This window comes from Aquarana catesbeiana, linkage group LG02, assembly GCF_042186555.1.
Source record: "Aquarana catesbeiana isolate 2022-GZ linkage group LG02, ASM4218655v1, whole genome shotgun sequence".
Lineage (NCBI taxonomy): Eukaryota > Metazoa > Chordata > Amphibia > Anura > Ranidae > Aquarana > Aquarana catesbeiana.
Window position 1 is genome coordinate 443,936,913 of NC_133325.1, and position 14,985 is coordinate 443,951,897.

A 14,985-nucleotide genomic window follows, 5' to 3' on the forward strand; every position below is an offset into this window, starting at 1 on the left:
GCAGGTCTGCGGTCTCTGGCCATCTCCTGTTGCAGGTCTGCGGTCTCTGCCTAATTTCTGTAGCATTGTATTCACTTTGGTGGTATCGGGGGGTGCAGAGTGAGGTACCCTATATCCGATTCATTGACCATCTCAGCTCTAGCTATTTTGTATACAAGCTTCCAAGCAAAGAGTTTTTTTTTTTTTTTCATTGCATGTATTACATCTGATTGGGTGAGGTGGAGAGGCAAGCTGATGACAGCTCTCCGACTCAGCCAGTCAGAGGAAGCTTTGTATTCATTCACAGAATAAAGTTGCCTGTGAATGTCTGATTGCCGCTCACACCGACTCTGTTTTGTTTCGGGTGCGAGAGGGAAGTCTGTCTCATGCCAGAACCTAGCGCTGTATAATGTATGTAGATAAAGCTACATACAGTGTTTAGAGCCAATGGCACACCTAGTGAAGGAAATAGTTCACTTAGACCAGCTTGGTCCAAATGAATTATTTAGAAGTCACCGGAAACCTGGAGATCAGCTTTAAATTGGCTTGTGTAGGTAACGGACTACTCTCCATTGCTGTTTATTACTTCTGAGAAAATTTTTTAGGTACATTTAAAAAGAAAAAATGTTGTATATCATAGTTTCTTTGAAAATCATCTTCTATTAGTGCAGATAGTTTGGGGTGCTCTTCCATCCTATACAAGAAAACAGGACACCATAAACAAGCTCACCTCCCTATCCTTCCTAAAGATATCACTTTGTTTTTTGTTTTTTACTTTTAGGAGAGGTGGGATATTGGGGGAGACTTTGGGTAGGTTGACAGCTTATTTTAGTGTAGTTGCAACATTTTCACTGTGGAGCGCTCCACTTCTCCAGCTAACTGTTGTGCTTTCTCATTAGCCACACTTATATTGCTTTCTGAGTTCTGTGCTTCCAGATAGAAGGGATTCTGTTTAACTGTATTCTTTAAAAAAAAAAAAAAAACTTTAAACACAGAAACAGCCAAAGAGCAAGCAGGTAGGCTTTAATTGCAGAAGAGACATCTGTTTGCGAGCAGGCAGGTAGGGGCCAGTCTTGAAATGCCAGGATGGCTAGATCTCATGCTTGTGCAGGAGTGACATTACTCGCTGACCAGTGAAGAGACCTGGAGATCGGCACTCAGAAGAAGATGCCAGCACCTGCGAGGGGCTGTTGGACAGATGAGTATTGACTCTTTAGTTGCCCGTTTAAAAATAAGCATACTAGTCAACTACATTGACATTACATGTATAATAGCTAGTGGAAAAAAATCATATTGTGAAAAAAAAAATGAGCCATGGTAAATAAAAGTGACAATAGGGCCCATATTCATTAACAGAAGCCATTTATTGTGCACTTATAAAGGGAATCTGTGAGGATTGAAAAGTTACCTTTTTATTTATTTTCAAAGGTACAGACTTTGGGGCTGTCCATGTAATTGCCTACTAGGTCACTGAATTGGAACAAGATTGTGAAATTAAGTTCAGACTTCAATGGCCTTATGCTTGTTCCAGGTTAGTGATTCATTAACTGGTGAAGCCAGAAGCAAGAAGATGGCCCTGAAGCCTGCACTTTTGAATGCATGGCAGCTACTATGTTTCCCACATCACAGGTTCCTATTAGGAGCTATTATTATTCTCATTATGTGGTGAATACCTGTTCTGTATCTCTGTAAAGAGGTTGTAACTTTCCTAAAGAGTATCGAACAGTGTCCAACAGGGTGGAAACTTTTCCATGGTTTGTAATCGAGTATTTTTTTCCCCCATTTAGGACGTAAAGAGATCCCCACAGGGTCCTCCCTCACCTGCTGTTAATGGAGAACAAGTGCAGGTTGGTTATAAATGTATTGTTTGCATCTACTGTGACAAGTCATCTAGATTTGGTCATAGGTGGATTGACCGCTTAGAACTACATAGAAAGTTTAAACCAAAATGCATAGTATAATCCATGATAATTTGTTTTGTATTAGAAGAACCATGGTGGACCGGAATCAACACATTTATAAAAAAAAAAAAAAGATAACAGATACAATGTGTGATTCACATGTTTTAACACAGCAGAAGCAAACCTTAGTGTGTGGTGCTTCCCCTTGCCTAATGGGATTTTGAAATATTTTACAAAAGCGGTTTTATGCAGACATGTACAGATCAGTTGGCACAAAAATGACCAGACAATAAAGTCAACCTAATATCTTATCCCCTGGTTTGAAGTGCAATGCATGTCTGTTGCCACTGATAATCCTGCATGTTAATCGAAGATTTGTTGCAATTTTTCACTGCCGTTCTGTAAGTTATTTGTTTTCAAATTAATACCTATTTTTGTTTGTCTTTTTAATCGAAGATTTGTTGCAATTTTTCACTGCCGTTCTGTAAGTTATTTGTTTTCAAATTAATACCTATTTTTGTTTGTCTTTTTAATTTCCTTTTACAACCTTGCAGCAGCCTCCTGAAAAAGAGGATGACATAATTCGCATGAGGAAGGTTAGCAGTGTTTGTTCAGCAATATTTGTCACCTAGTACCATACAAGGGAGATAGAAGCTACATTTTTATGTGCACTCCACTCACAAAAAAAGCAAGAACAAAGGAGGCCAAATATATAGAACACTCCTAGATACATACATTTCTTTGTGAAAGTACTTTTACAATAGAGGAGTTTGAAGCCTCACCAGTGGCTATATTTAACTAAACTATTTTTAAATATAGTTTGGCACAGGTCATGTCATAATTCCAGAACTGATAGCATCCTTCTGGAATTATGATTTGCCTTTTTTGGCAGGTTCAGGAATTGCTGATTTTTTTTTTTTCCAGTGATAACAATGGAGGAAACTAAGCAAGTCTGGAGTGAATTGCTTATTGCAGATGATAAATGAGTCAAATGTAGTTTACTGTCTCCCTATACCTTACAGTAATTCTCATCAGTTCTTTCATTCACGTGTGTGGCTTTTTATACACTGCTTATACTGTACATCATGATCATAGTAGAATATGCTCTTCTTGCACTTGCTATTTCTGTTTCCAGTGATTAAGAGAATGCAAACAAAAGTAGATGCAACAACGCATTACATTTCATTTGTCATCGGTTAAGTGTCTGAACAGTGAAATGTGTCTAATAATTGGTTTTCTGTGGCCAATCGTGCTATTGAAATTTTATTATGAAAAGAGCAGGTATATTTACTTTTGTATTATTTTTTTAACCTCTCAGCAGCTACTTTCTGAATATAATTAAAGCCTAAATTAACCAAGATTTTTTTAAGTTTGGGATGGATTTGAGAAGACAAAACTCTTTGACAATTTTTTAGTGCTGTCTGTGTCTCCACTGAGGTGATTTCCACGCTTTTTGACCAAGGGTGTCTGACAGAAGGAGAGGGACGAGACCACATTAAATGAGAGTGGTATACAAAAGTTAGTCTTCCCCATTCTGTAACTAACAAGGGCTAAAGTTGGAAAACTTGGAGCCTCCTAACTTTACTTTGGGTAAATCTTATGACCACCGTGTTTTTTTTATTGGAAGTCAAAGCATGCAGATTTCCTCGATAGTAAGCCTGGGTTCACACATGTTCAGTGCGAATTGAAGCTCAGGTTTCACTGAGAAGGGGAGAGGGGGAGGTGTAGTGAGGAGAAGGAGAAAATCCATGTTCAGAACGCAATGCATCTGCAAATCAGATGCATTCCCATAGGAGATAATGGGCTTGTAATTTGCACCGCAACCCCCAAAAAACGCACACGTTTTTTGTGCAATGCGCAGTGCGAATGCAACGCACATATGTGAACCATATACATTCAAATGAATGTATTTTAACATGTCCTGTGAATTGGATGCGGTGTAAGCCGCATCTAATTAGCATAGGTGTGAATGGGGGCTTAAACTGAATTAAAGGCAGTTTTTTTTTTTTTTTTTTACATAACAAACATGTTATACTTACCTGCTCTGTGCAGTGGATTTGCAGCCCTGATTCTCCCCCTCTCGGGTCCCAACAGGGGCTCCTGGCCCAACCCTCCTGCCCAGTGCCCCATAGCAAACAGCTTGCTATGGGGGCAGCCAAGCAGGCTCACTGCCCAGCCGCTGCTCTGTGTGTCCATTCACACACTGAGTGCGACTCGGCCCCAACTCTGCTCTCTCTTGGCTCACTGGCTGTAATTGACTGTCTCAGCCAATGAGGAGGTAGAGAGCCGCAAATCTTGTGCTGGAATGGGGGGGGGGGGGGTGCACACAGAAGAATGCATGAAGGTTAAAAAAAAAAAAAAAACCTTGAGCCTTAACAACCACTTTAAATGCAATTACAATTTTTTTTTTTTTTTTTCAATCATTTAGTAAGTTGCAGTCTGCATATTGAAAGCTTTCCTTTTACTTTAACTATTTGCTGCCCAGTTTTTAAAATTTTCATATACATGTAAAAATCTGCATTATATATTTTATGAAAGCAGAGGCCCTGGGGAATATAATGTTTGTTGCAATTTTTATGTTGCACAATATTTGCTCAGCGGTTGCGAATGCAAATTTTCAGAAAAGAATAAACGTAAATGTATTTTGGTTAACACACAATATAATACCCAATTTTTTAGTTGGTAAAATATAAAAGATTGTTACGCCAAGTAAATGGATACCAAACATGTCAAAATGTAAAATTTCACACACCTGCAAACAAACTATGGTGCCTCAAAAAAATCTCCATGGGTGATACTTTAAAAGTCTTTACAGGTTGTCAGTTTAGAGTTAAACGTGAGCTTTGGCACTCTCACTCTGACATTTATGGTCAATACCTCAGTCACCATTTAAATTCTTTTGCATGCATGGTGGGCTTATGTGCGTGCTTGCATTTTGAGCATGATGGGATGGGGGGTGCTGCTTTTTTTATTATTATTATTATTTATTTATTTATTTTACCCCTTTTTTATTTACTTTTTTTTTATTCAACTTTATTGCTATCACAAGGGACAAACATCCCTTGTGATAGCTGAGGCAGTGGTAGGTACTCTTTATTAAGAGATTAGGAGTCTATTATACCCCTGATTCCTCCTCTGCCCTCCAAGGCAGCTGATCAAACACAGATCTGTTTGATCGGCTGCCTCACTGGCCGGTAACCTCCAGTAAACAAAGAACTGAAACTAGAAGTGACTAAATCTTCATTGCTTGCGAGATCATTTGTCACAGAGCAGGACCTGTAACAGATGTTCCTCTTTCTCCTCTGTGCTCAGCCGACCTGACCACTTGCAGCAGTTCTGGGCTCCCCGATGGAATGGAAGAGCCCAGGAACATTGGAGTGTTGGGAGGGGGGGGGTTCCAAGCCCTGAAAAAAGCGAATGAGTGGCTGTAGAGCCACTCTGATCACTTTTTTCCTGAAAGCGAGTTGCTGGCTGTAAAAATTAATACCAGGGTCATGACTGCAGCAAAGAAATGAGATGTCGAATCAGTAAAACAATACATAAGTTAATTTAGTGACTAATAAAACAATTAGTGCAGATACATACAGTGGATATAAAAAGTCTACACACCCCTGTTAAAATGTCGGGTTCCCTGTGATGTAAAACAAATGAGACCAAGATAAATAATTTCAGAATTTTTTCCACATTTTAATGTGGCCTATAAACTGTACAACTCAGTTGAACAACAAACTGAAATCTTTTAGGTGGAGGGAAGTAAAATTTAAAAATGACATAAACTAATACTAAAATAATATGGTTGCATAAGTGTGCACACCCTTAACCACTGCAGCCCCAGAAGGTTTTACTAATTTCCTGACCAGGCCATTTTTTGAAATACAGCACTGCGTCACTTTAACTGATAATTGCGCTGTCATTCGACGTTGTACTCAAATAAAATTTATGTCATTCCCCCCCCCACAAATAGAGCTTTCTTTTGGTGGTATTTGATCACCTCTGCATTTTTTTTATTTTCTGCGCTATAAACAAAAAAAGAGCGACAATTTTTGAAGAAAAAAAAAATGTTTCACTTTTTGTTATAATACATATCCAGTAAAAAATATGTATTCTTCTACATATTTTTGGTAAACAAAATCGCAAATAGCGTATATTGGTTTGCACAAAAGTTATAGCGTCTACAAAATAGGGGATAGAATTACGGACTTTTTATGGTACTGCGACATTGTGGCTGACAAATCTTCCTATGTGACAATTTTTGGGGACCATTGACATTATTACATTGATCAGTGCTATAAAAATGCACTGATCAATGTATAAATGACACTGGCAGGGAAGGGGTTAACACTAGGGGTCGATCAAGGGGTTAACTGTGTTCCCTGGGTGTGTTCTAACTGTAGGAGGGATGGGCTGCCAGGCATGTGACAGAGATAACTGGTAACAGCAGATCAGAGATGTCTCCTGTCAGAACAGGGGTCACCTTGTTTACATAGGCAGATCCCCCTTCTGCTTCTGTGTACCGCGATCGTAGGTTGCCGGTAGACATTGAGCCTGCAGCGGGCGCCCGCAGTTTCAAATGCATGGACCGCCATACATGGATGGCGGTTTGCACAGGAGAGCCGACCTGCCGCAGCATAACTGCGGCGGCTGGTCGGCAAATGGTTGAACGAATACTTTTTTGAAGCACCTTTTTAATTTTATTACAGCACTCAGTCTTTTTGGGTATGAGTCTATCAGCATATCACATCTTGACAATATTTACCCACTCTTCTGTGCAAAAACACTCCAAATCTGTCAGATTGTGAGGACATCTCCTGTGCACAGCCCTCTTCAGATCACCCCACAGATTTTCAATGAGATTAATGTCTGGGCTCTGGCTAGGCCAGTCCAAAACCTTAATCTTCTTCTGGTGAAGCCATACCTTTGTTGATTTGGATGTATGCTTTGGGTGTTGTCATGCTGAAAGATTAAGTTCCTCTTCATGTTCAGTTTTCTAGCAGAAGCCTGAAGGTTTTGTGACTGGTATTTGGAACTGTTCACAATTCCCTATACCTTGATTAAGGCCCCTGTTTCAGCTGAAGAAAAACGGCCCCAAAGCATGATGCTGCCACCACCATGCTTCACTGTGGATATGGTGTTCTTTTGGTGATGTGAAGTGTTGTTTTTGGAGAAAACATATCTTTTGGAATTATGGTCATATGATTATGGTTCAACCTTGGTTTCATCAGACCATAACACATTTTCCTACATGCTTTTGGGAGGCTTCAGCTGTGTTTTTGCAAAATTTAGCCGGGCTTGGATGTTTTTGTTCTTAAGAAAAGGCTTCCGTCTTGCCACTCTAACCCATAGCCCAGACATATGAAGTTTACAGGAGATTGTTGTCACATGTACCACACAGCTAGTACTTGCCAGATATTTCTGCAGCTCCTTTAATGTTGCTGTATGCCTCTTGGCAGCCTCCCTGACCAGTTTTCTTCTCGTCTTTTTATACATTTCGGAGACGTCCGTTTCTTGGTAATATCATTGTTGTGTCATATTTTCTCCACTTGATGATGACTGTCTACACTGTGTTCCATGGTATATCTAATGCCTTGGAAATTGTTTTGTACCCTTCTCCTGACTGATACCTTTTAACAATGAGATCCCTCTGATGCTTTGGAAGTTCTCTGCAGACCATGGATTTTGCTGGTGGGGGCGACTTGGGGCGACTTGCATAGACTTCTATACAGAAGTCGTTTTGCAAGTCGCCCGGGCAGTCGTGTGCAGGTCGCCTCGGTGAGGCGACCTGCAAGTCGTGCCGCCTCTGGTGTGAACCGAGGCTAAATGATGGCAGGTGTGTACTGACTTTTATTTTTACTCCCTCCCCCCCTAAAAGATTTTAGTTTGTTTTTCAATTGAGTTGTGCAGTTTATAGGTCACATTAAAGGTGGAAAAAGTTCTGAACTTATTTATGTTTGTCTAATTTTTTACATCACAGAAACCTGACATTTTAACAGGGTTGTGTAGACTTTTAATATCCACTGTATGTATATAACCTCTCTGTGTTAAAGTGCTGGTGCACAGTCTAGTATAACCCCTCCCACTCCCATCATGCTCTAGTTTTTTGCTAGTGTCCTAAGAGTTGTCGTCAGAGAGAAGAAAACCCTTTTTGATGCTTTTTCTGGTTTTATCAAATAGATTTTTTTTTTCTTGTAGAAAGCTTCTTTGGTTGCTTCAGAGCTAATGGGGCTTGTTTTGCAGCTCAGAGTTTCCCGATCCTTTGCGCCAGGGCCCTGGCCTGTATAATGCGTCCTGAGGACACTAGCTCTGCTTAGACACTCTTAGACCCCTTTAGTGCAGTGTATGGGTTGGCCTCAGAGTGCCGTACAGGTCTAGCACCACCTCTCTGTTTGAATCCTGTACCTAAAGAATCATTGCAGAGTATGCCCACTGTGTGACGCCAAAGAATGAGGCATGTTTCCTGGTTTCTGCCTATCTTCCTGCAGTGTGCCATGCATGGAGGGGATCACAGGGAATCTCAGGACCGCTACCTGGTAAGTCAGGGTTTGCAGGTGTCTAGTGTGTGCTCTACTGCTCCTGGGAAACCTTTAGTAGTTAACTCTGGAGCTCGAGCTGCAATACTTTGTGTGGGCCAATGGAAGGTAGAGGTACAACACCATTTTTTAAATGGATTCCAGTTTCCACTACTACCTATGCACTGCTGCTGATTCTGCAGGGCCTCCCTTTCAGTTGTGTTACTGAGCATGCTTGTGCCATTTTTCCAGAGTGTGTGGACCTTCTTGGCCTTCTTGCCATTTCCTCAGCTGCAGCCTCCAGAATGAGCCTCCAGAATGATCCTCCAGAATGTTCTCTTAGGCCCCCGCTGTCTTACATTAACAAAGTCACAGCTGGTATTTATTCTTCCTGTCACGCAGAGTTTTGTGATTAACTCTTGTGGGAAATCCTTCACTTACATACTTAATATGGTGGATCATAGGCACAAAGGCAGAAAGCCATTCCAGCTTACCATCCACTAATATTCTAGGGGGGGCTTGCAGTGTACCGCCAAAAGGACAGGGCACCGTTAGTCCAGACCACTAATCTCTAGAATCTCTCTGTAAGTTTCACTGTCCACTGGAGGACTTTATATATGTCACATGATTCACTTACTGGGACTTGTTATCATTTTTATTTATTTATATTTGGTTAATATGTTACTTTGAGAGCACAGCTCCGCTTTTTATTTATTTCTGATGTCCACCAAGACCAGAAATTCCCCAGCATGAAGGGCAGAAGTGACTGACCTGGAAGATAATATGTGAAAGTTTTGTACCTGAAGAAAGGTGTTCAGAACCCTTAGATTCAGAGTGGGCCAACCGAACCTCTGCTTTTTCACAAAGGTCCCGGTGGCCTTTTTATATAGAACAGTTTAATATGCCAAGTTTTACTCCAGACCATTGCAAGACAAAATTCTAGTGGTATGGGACGCTGCGACTTTAGACTTTTTGTAAGCATCTGACCTCCTAAACTAGGCTTGCCATGGTCTGATGTGTCCTAAGCCCTGGAGTCCAGGGAAATCTTTCCTCCCACTGATCTGTTGGGCAGGGGAGGAGTCTTGGACATTCTTTCAGTGCAAGGGACTTGGTCTCTCGATCAGTATTCTGGAACTCAGAGCGATTTGGTTATTCCTTCAATGCTGGACCTCTCGACTGCAAGGTCTACCAACCAGAATTCAGTTGGACAATGCAATGGCAGTGGCTTACATAATTAGTCAGGAAGAATCACAGCATAAAGGAAAGCTGATCAGATTCTGCTTTGAGCAGAACTTCATGTTTTCAGCCCTGTCCGCTGTGTTCATCCAAGGTCCATAAAGTTGACAGGTGGATTTCTTCATTTTCATGTCTTCCCGTGTCTCTGCCACCTGCAACAGAGGTCTCGAAACACCTTGGGGTGAAGAGTGCATTCAGACCCCAGACGTGAACCTTCTGGCTTCTAAGTTCAACAACAAACTGCTCAAGATTGCTTTTGGGTGTAGGGATCCTCTAGCTTTCGCAGTGTATGCTCCAGTGATTCTGTGGGATCAGTTCAACCTGATCTGCTCCTTACTTTCACGGACTTTTGACAGACTCTCCGTGGACGCTCCACCATTGTCTGGATCTTCTTTCCCAAGGACAGGTTTAACACCCTGCTGCTCGGTCGTTGAACAACCTAGCAGTTGAACCCCAGATATTGATAGGTTAGGTTAGGTTGTACATGATTCAGTTATGCCTCCACTTTTGAAAGCTTTGAAGTCAACTTCTTGCAAAGTGTACTATCGCACCTGGAAAGCATATTTCTCAAGGTGCAAGACTAGGAATTTCCATCCCAGGAAATACTTCATGTCTTTGTCTTTGCTCCAGTCTGTTCGGGATCAACATTTGGCCTTGAGCTCTTTTAAGGGTCATTAAGGGTCAAATCTCAGCCTTAGTGATTTTTTTTTTTCCAAGATTGCTTGCCCTTTACTCCTTAGTAAAACTTTTGTTCAAGTTGTTGCTTACATGGTCTCCCCAAGGTTCTCAGTCCTTCAGAAACCACCATTTGAACCTATAAGGGAAATTCCCCTGTCTACTCTCACTCACATGGCTGCCTTCCTCATTGTTATCATCTCTGCAAGGCATGTTTTTGAGTTGGCAGCCTTAATCTGTACAGACTCCCACACAAAGACAAGGCTGTCTTTTCTTCCTACAGTGGTTTTCTTTACTTTCCCCCTTAACCAGGACATTGTTTTTCCATCTTTTTGTCCTGCTCCATAACATCCCAAGGAGATTTCCCTCCACTGGATGTGATACTTGCAGTTTGAGTCTATCACTCTGATGCAGCTTCTTTTAGACAGTCTGAATCTCTTTTTTTTCCCCGAGTATCCCTATTGCCCACAACTTGCTTCTCCTTCCATTATCTTCAGGTGGATTTAGAAGCTCATCATTCTAGTGACTGGACTTGGGGACATGCCAACTTTGATCATGAGGTTTTTAAGTGGTTCTGTGAGCTTTATTAAGCCCCCTACTGTTAACCTGGCCTGTTAGTGTTGGTGATGTTGCCCGTCACTCAATTTGACTGCTTTTTGACATCCCTATTAACCTGAATTACTCATCCCATCTCCTTAATATGTACAATTGAGAAAAAGGATTTTTTAATTACCATAAAATCCTTATCTTTAAGTACATTAGAGGGCACAGGCATCCCAACCCCTTTCTTATAAACCCCTCCTACTATTGCTTTGGTCCAAAACTGGAGCAGGTTTGGCATGGAAATGTTTATACCAGGCTGTTCTTGCACAAAATGAAAAAAAAAGCAGCACCTCAGTGCTAAAGTGATGTAGGACATAAAGGAACCAGACCATCTTGAAAAGAAAAGGCTTGTCATCCAGTGGGATCATTGCCATGTGCCTCGGCGGGTCCGCACCCCCTGTTGGGGACAGTTTGGGCCACTGAAGGCTCTGTGGCACCTCTGAGTGGGAGCCATGGCTGGAGACCACTGCTAATGGCCTCCCTCGGGCGTTCCCTGTTTGGGGATGCCTGACTGGAGAGGTTAATCTGTGTTGCATTAATTTTTATGTTTACTTTAACATGAATTTTGAGGTGTGCTTTCGTTCATCATTTTATGTTTTCCTTTTGGTTTTCATAGCCCCCTCTCCAGGGGCGTTTTTTTATATTTCATACAATCTAAAGCCATGTGGTTGGTGGTAGAGCCACCCCCCCCCAAGTATCCTACAGTTAGGATGCAATGTCCACCTAGTGTGGTGATTATGTGTACTAAATACCATGATTTTCTCTCATCTCTCTTCGCTCTCTTTCTTTCCCTTCTCTCCCCCTCTCTTTCCTTTTCCTCTCAGACTCGGACAGCCTCATCAGGAGATCAGAGTAGGTATCTGGCCCGTGTAATTTTTTATGATTTATGATTTCTGTCTCTCCCCCAAGATGGCTCAAAATGCGTTGAAACTATTCTCACAAATTATCCATGGGTTTAACTCTCCCATCAAACAATCAAAGGTCTTCCGCCACTTAAAATCTCAATCCATAGATGTAGTCTGTCTGCAGGAAACCAGGTTCTCCCAATCCTCATCTCCCAGGTATTTGTCCTCCCATTATCCAGTGTTTTACATGGCCTCTGCCTCAGAGAAACACAGAGGGGTACTGATGGCGTTCCTGCGTAATCTCCCATTCAATTGCTCTACGGAGATAGCGGACCCTACGGGTAGATGTTTGCTCTTGCAAGGCACCCTGTGGGATCAAGAGGTCACCTTGGTGGGTTATTACGCCCCTAATACAATTCAGCAGAGGTTTTTTTCACACTTGCTTCAAGTAGTTACAAGGCACCAGAAGGGCCTGCTAATTATGATGGGAGACTCAAACTCTGTCTTCAATTCTACAGGTGTAGCTCCAATGAATTACCTCCACCCCACAATGCCTCTCAAGAACAAGCACTGTGCACTCTCTTCCAATCTTATGGTCTGGTGGACGTCTGGCGCGAGCAACATCCATCTTCTCAGGAATTCACCTTCTTCTCTAATCCCCATCAGAGTTTTTGCAGAATAGATCATGTGTTCCTGCAACTTAGCTCTCTGCCATTGGTGCACAAGATTATTATTTCCACCTCCCCGTGGTCTGACCATGATCCCTTGGTTCTTGGAATCACCCTCACTGTATTAACCCATCCAGCCTATCTCCGGCGGATTAATGAATCCCTCTTAACTACCCAGGATACATGTATACAGGTGCAAACACACATCCAAACTTACTTTACTGAAAATGTAGGCTCGGTCGAGTCTCCGGTCTCCTTGAGGGAAGCCCACAAGGCGACAGTCAGGGGAAATTGATTCAGATCGCTTCCCGTAAGAAACGCGCCAGGGAGCAATGGGCCCAGGTATTGACCTCCCTGTTAGAGGTAGCAGACGCATCCTGGAAGGCACACCCGACGGTGACAAATAGAAAGGCCCGTGACAATCTGGTCACTGAGCTAGACTTGCTCTCCTCCGCCCAGGCTGAAAAGGCTTTGCGCTCGACCAAATATACATTTTATAGTAGTGCAAACAAACCTGGTCCTATGTTGGCCAGGATACTTAACTCGGTGGGGCGCCCATGTAAACCAGTTCGGCTGCAGGTAAGGGGAGGTGGATTCACCCCGGACCCGTCCAAGATGGTCTCTGGTTTTGCTTCCTTTCTGTCATCTCTATACAGCAGACCCGCTGCTTTTGATCTGGACAAGGCTGAGAGCTTTTTTCAAACGTTTAGTCTTCCTTCGCTGTCCTCGACTGCCCAAGACACCCTGAACGCACCTATCTCTGAGCAGGAGGTCGCTCAAGCTCTCAAATCTCTTAAGCCGTCCAAGGCACCAGTCCCGGATGGCTTCACCGGTCTGCACTACAAAACATTTGCACCCTTACGCCCTACCTGACTTCTTATTTCAACTCTTGGAGTGATGGCGCATGGCCCTCACCAGACTCACTTAAGGCTCACATTTCTATGATCCCAAAGTCATCTTAGGAGGCCACTGATCCGCAATCTTTTCGTCCTATTTCTTTGTTGAATGTTGACCTGAAGGTTTTGGGGAAAATTCTAAGCACACGGGTCAACAAATACCTTCAGGTCCTCATTCACAGGGACCAGGTGGGTTTTGTGCCTGGTCATCAAGCAGGGGATAACATCCGCAAAGTAATCCACCTTCTCCATATCCTCCGCCAGCGTAAAATCCCAGGCTTTTTGATCTCCCTGGATATTTACAAAGCGTTTGATTCGCTTTCTTGGGACTACCTCCAATATGTTCTGACCCGGTGGGGATTTGGGACACACTTCCTATTGTGGATCCATGTCCTCTATTCCTCACCATCAGCATCCGTAAAATATGCAGGCTTCTTATTCGACTCATTTCCTATATTTCGGGGTACTAGGCAGGGCTGCCCCCTGTCTCCAGCGCTTTTTATCTTGGCGCTGGAGCCGTTGGCAGTGGTGATCAGGGCTAACGTTGACATTTCGGGAGTCGCTTATGTTGGAGCCCAGTATAAGGCCAATTTTTTTGCAGACGATGCGCTTCTGATTCTGTCAAACCCACTCATCTCCCTTCCCAACCTGCAACTTGTGTTAGACTGATTTTCAGCCATCTCCGGCCTTCAAATTAACTCTTCCAAGACCACAGGGCTGAACGTCAACTTTCCTACAGATATGGTGCAGCGTCTTCAAGAACATTTCCTGTATCGCTGGGCATCTCACTCAATTGAATATTTAGGCATCAAACTAACGCCTTTCTACTCTTCTTTGTTCTTCGCCAACTACTACCCCTTGTTGCGTACCTTGACCACCCTTATGCATTCATGACAATTTCCCACCCTTTCGTGGATAGGAAGGATCTCGGCAGCTAAAATGATGATCCTGCCCAAAGTTCTTTTATTACTTTCGCACTATGCCAGTTAGGGTGCCCTCTTTCTTTCTTCAACTTTTGCAGAACAGGATCCTCCAAATGATCTGGGTGCATAAATGTCCCTAGATCTACTCTTTATACCCATAGACTACAAGGAGGCCTGGGGGTCTCCAATGTCTCCAAGTACTATGCAGCGGCGCAGATTTCCCCGTTGACCATGCTCCACGCGACCACAGATGTTCCTCTGTGGGTGTTACTTGAATTGCTCAGCTGCGACTCCTCACTCCAAGCTCTGCTCTGGCTCCCTCATAAATTACGCCCCCCCTCTTTGAGCCCCATGCTGCTGCATGGTCTGCAGATTTGGGACTCAGTTCGCTACTCTGGTAATTTGATGTCCTCCTTTTTACCTCTACTCCCCATCACTCACAATTCTCTTTTCCCCCCCCAGGCCTTGAGGAGCCTCAGGCATTCTCTTGGTGGCTTTCGCATGGCTACCCACGGGTTCAAAACGTTCTCTCCTCCCGCTCCTTTCCTTCCTGGGAGACCATCCGAGAAACACATGACGCACCGGCTAGAGAGCATTATCATTTCCTTCAATTAAAACACTGGATTACAACCTTGCGCCGCACGTCCACTTACTCATTTCAAAAGACTTTTTGAACACACATGTCAGTATGCCCCTGGGTCTCCTGGCCTCATCTCGGCTATCTATACATCCTTGAATGGACGTCTGTCATCA

The 14,985-nt window shown here is 43.0% G+C and overlaps 1 protein-coding gene across 17 annotated transcripts in view; it reads left to right on the forward strand.

Annotated features, from left to right (window-relative positions):
• The window catches only part of EPB41 (erythrocyte membrane protein band 4.1), a 294,248-nt gene that overhangs the window by 202,334 nt on the left and 76,929 nt on the right, over positions 1-14,985 (forward strand). For 12 of the 17 annotated variants that reach the window (XM_073615541.1, XM_073615540.1, XM_073615552.1 and 9 more), the window contains 2 exons: positions 1,767-1,826; positions 2,435-2,476. In XM_073615541.1, coding sequence (XP_073471642.1) covers positions 1,767-1,826; positions 2,435-2,476 — 102 coding nt within the window. The remainder of the gene's footprint in view (positions 1-1,766; positions 1,827-2,434; positions 2,477-14,985) is intronic. The other 5 variants (XM_073615556.1, XM_073615544.1, XM_073615549.1 and 2 more) reach the window with 2 other exon arrangements.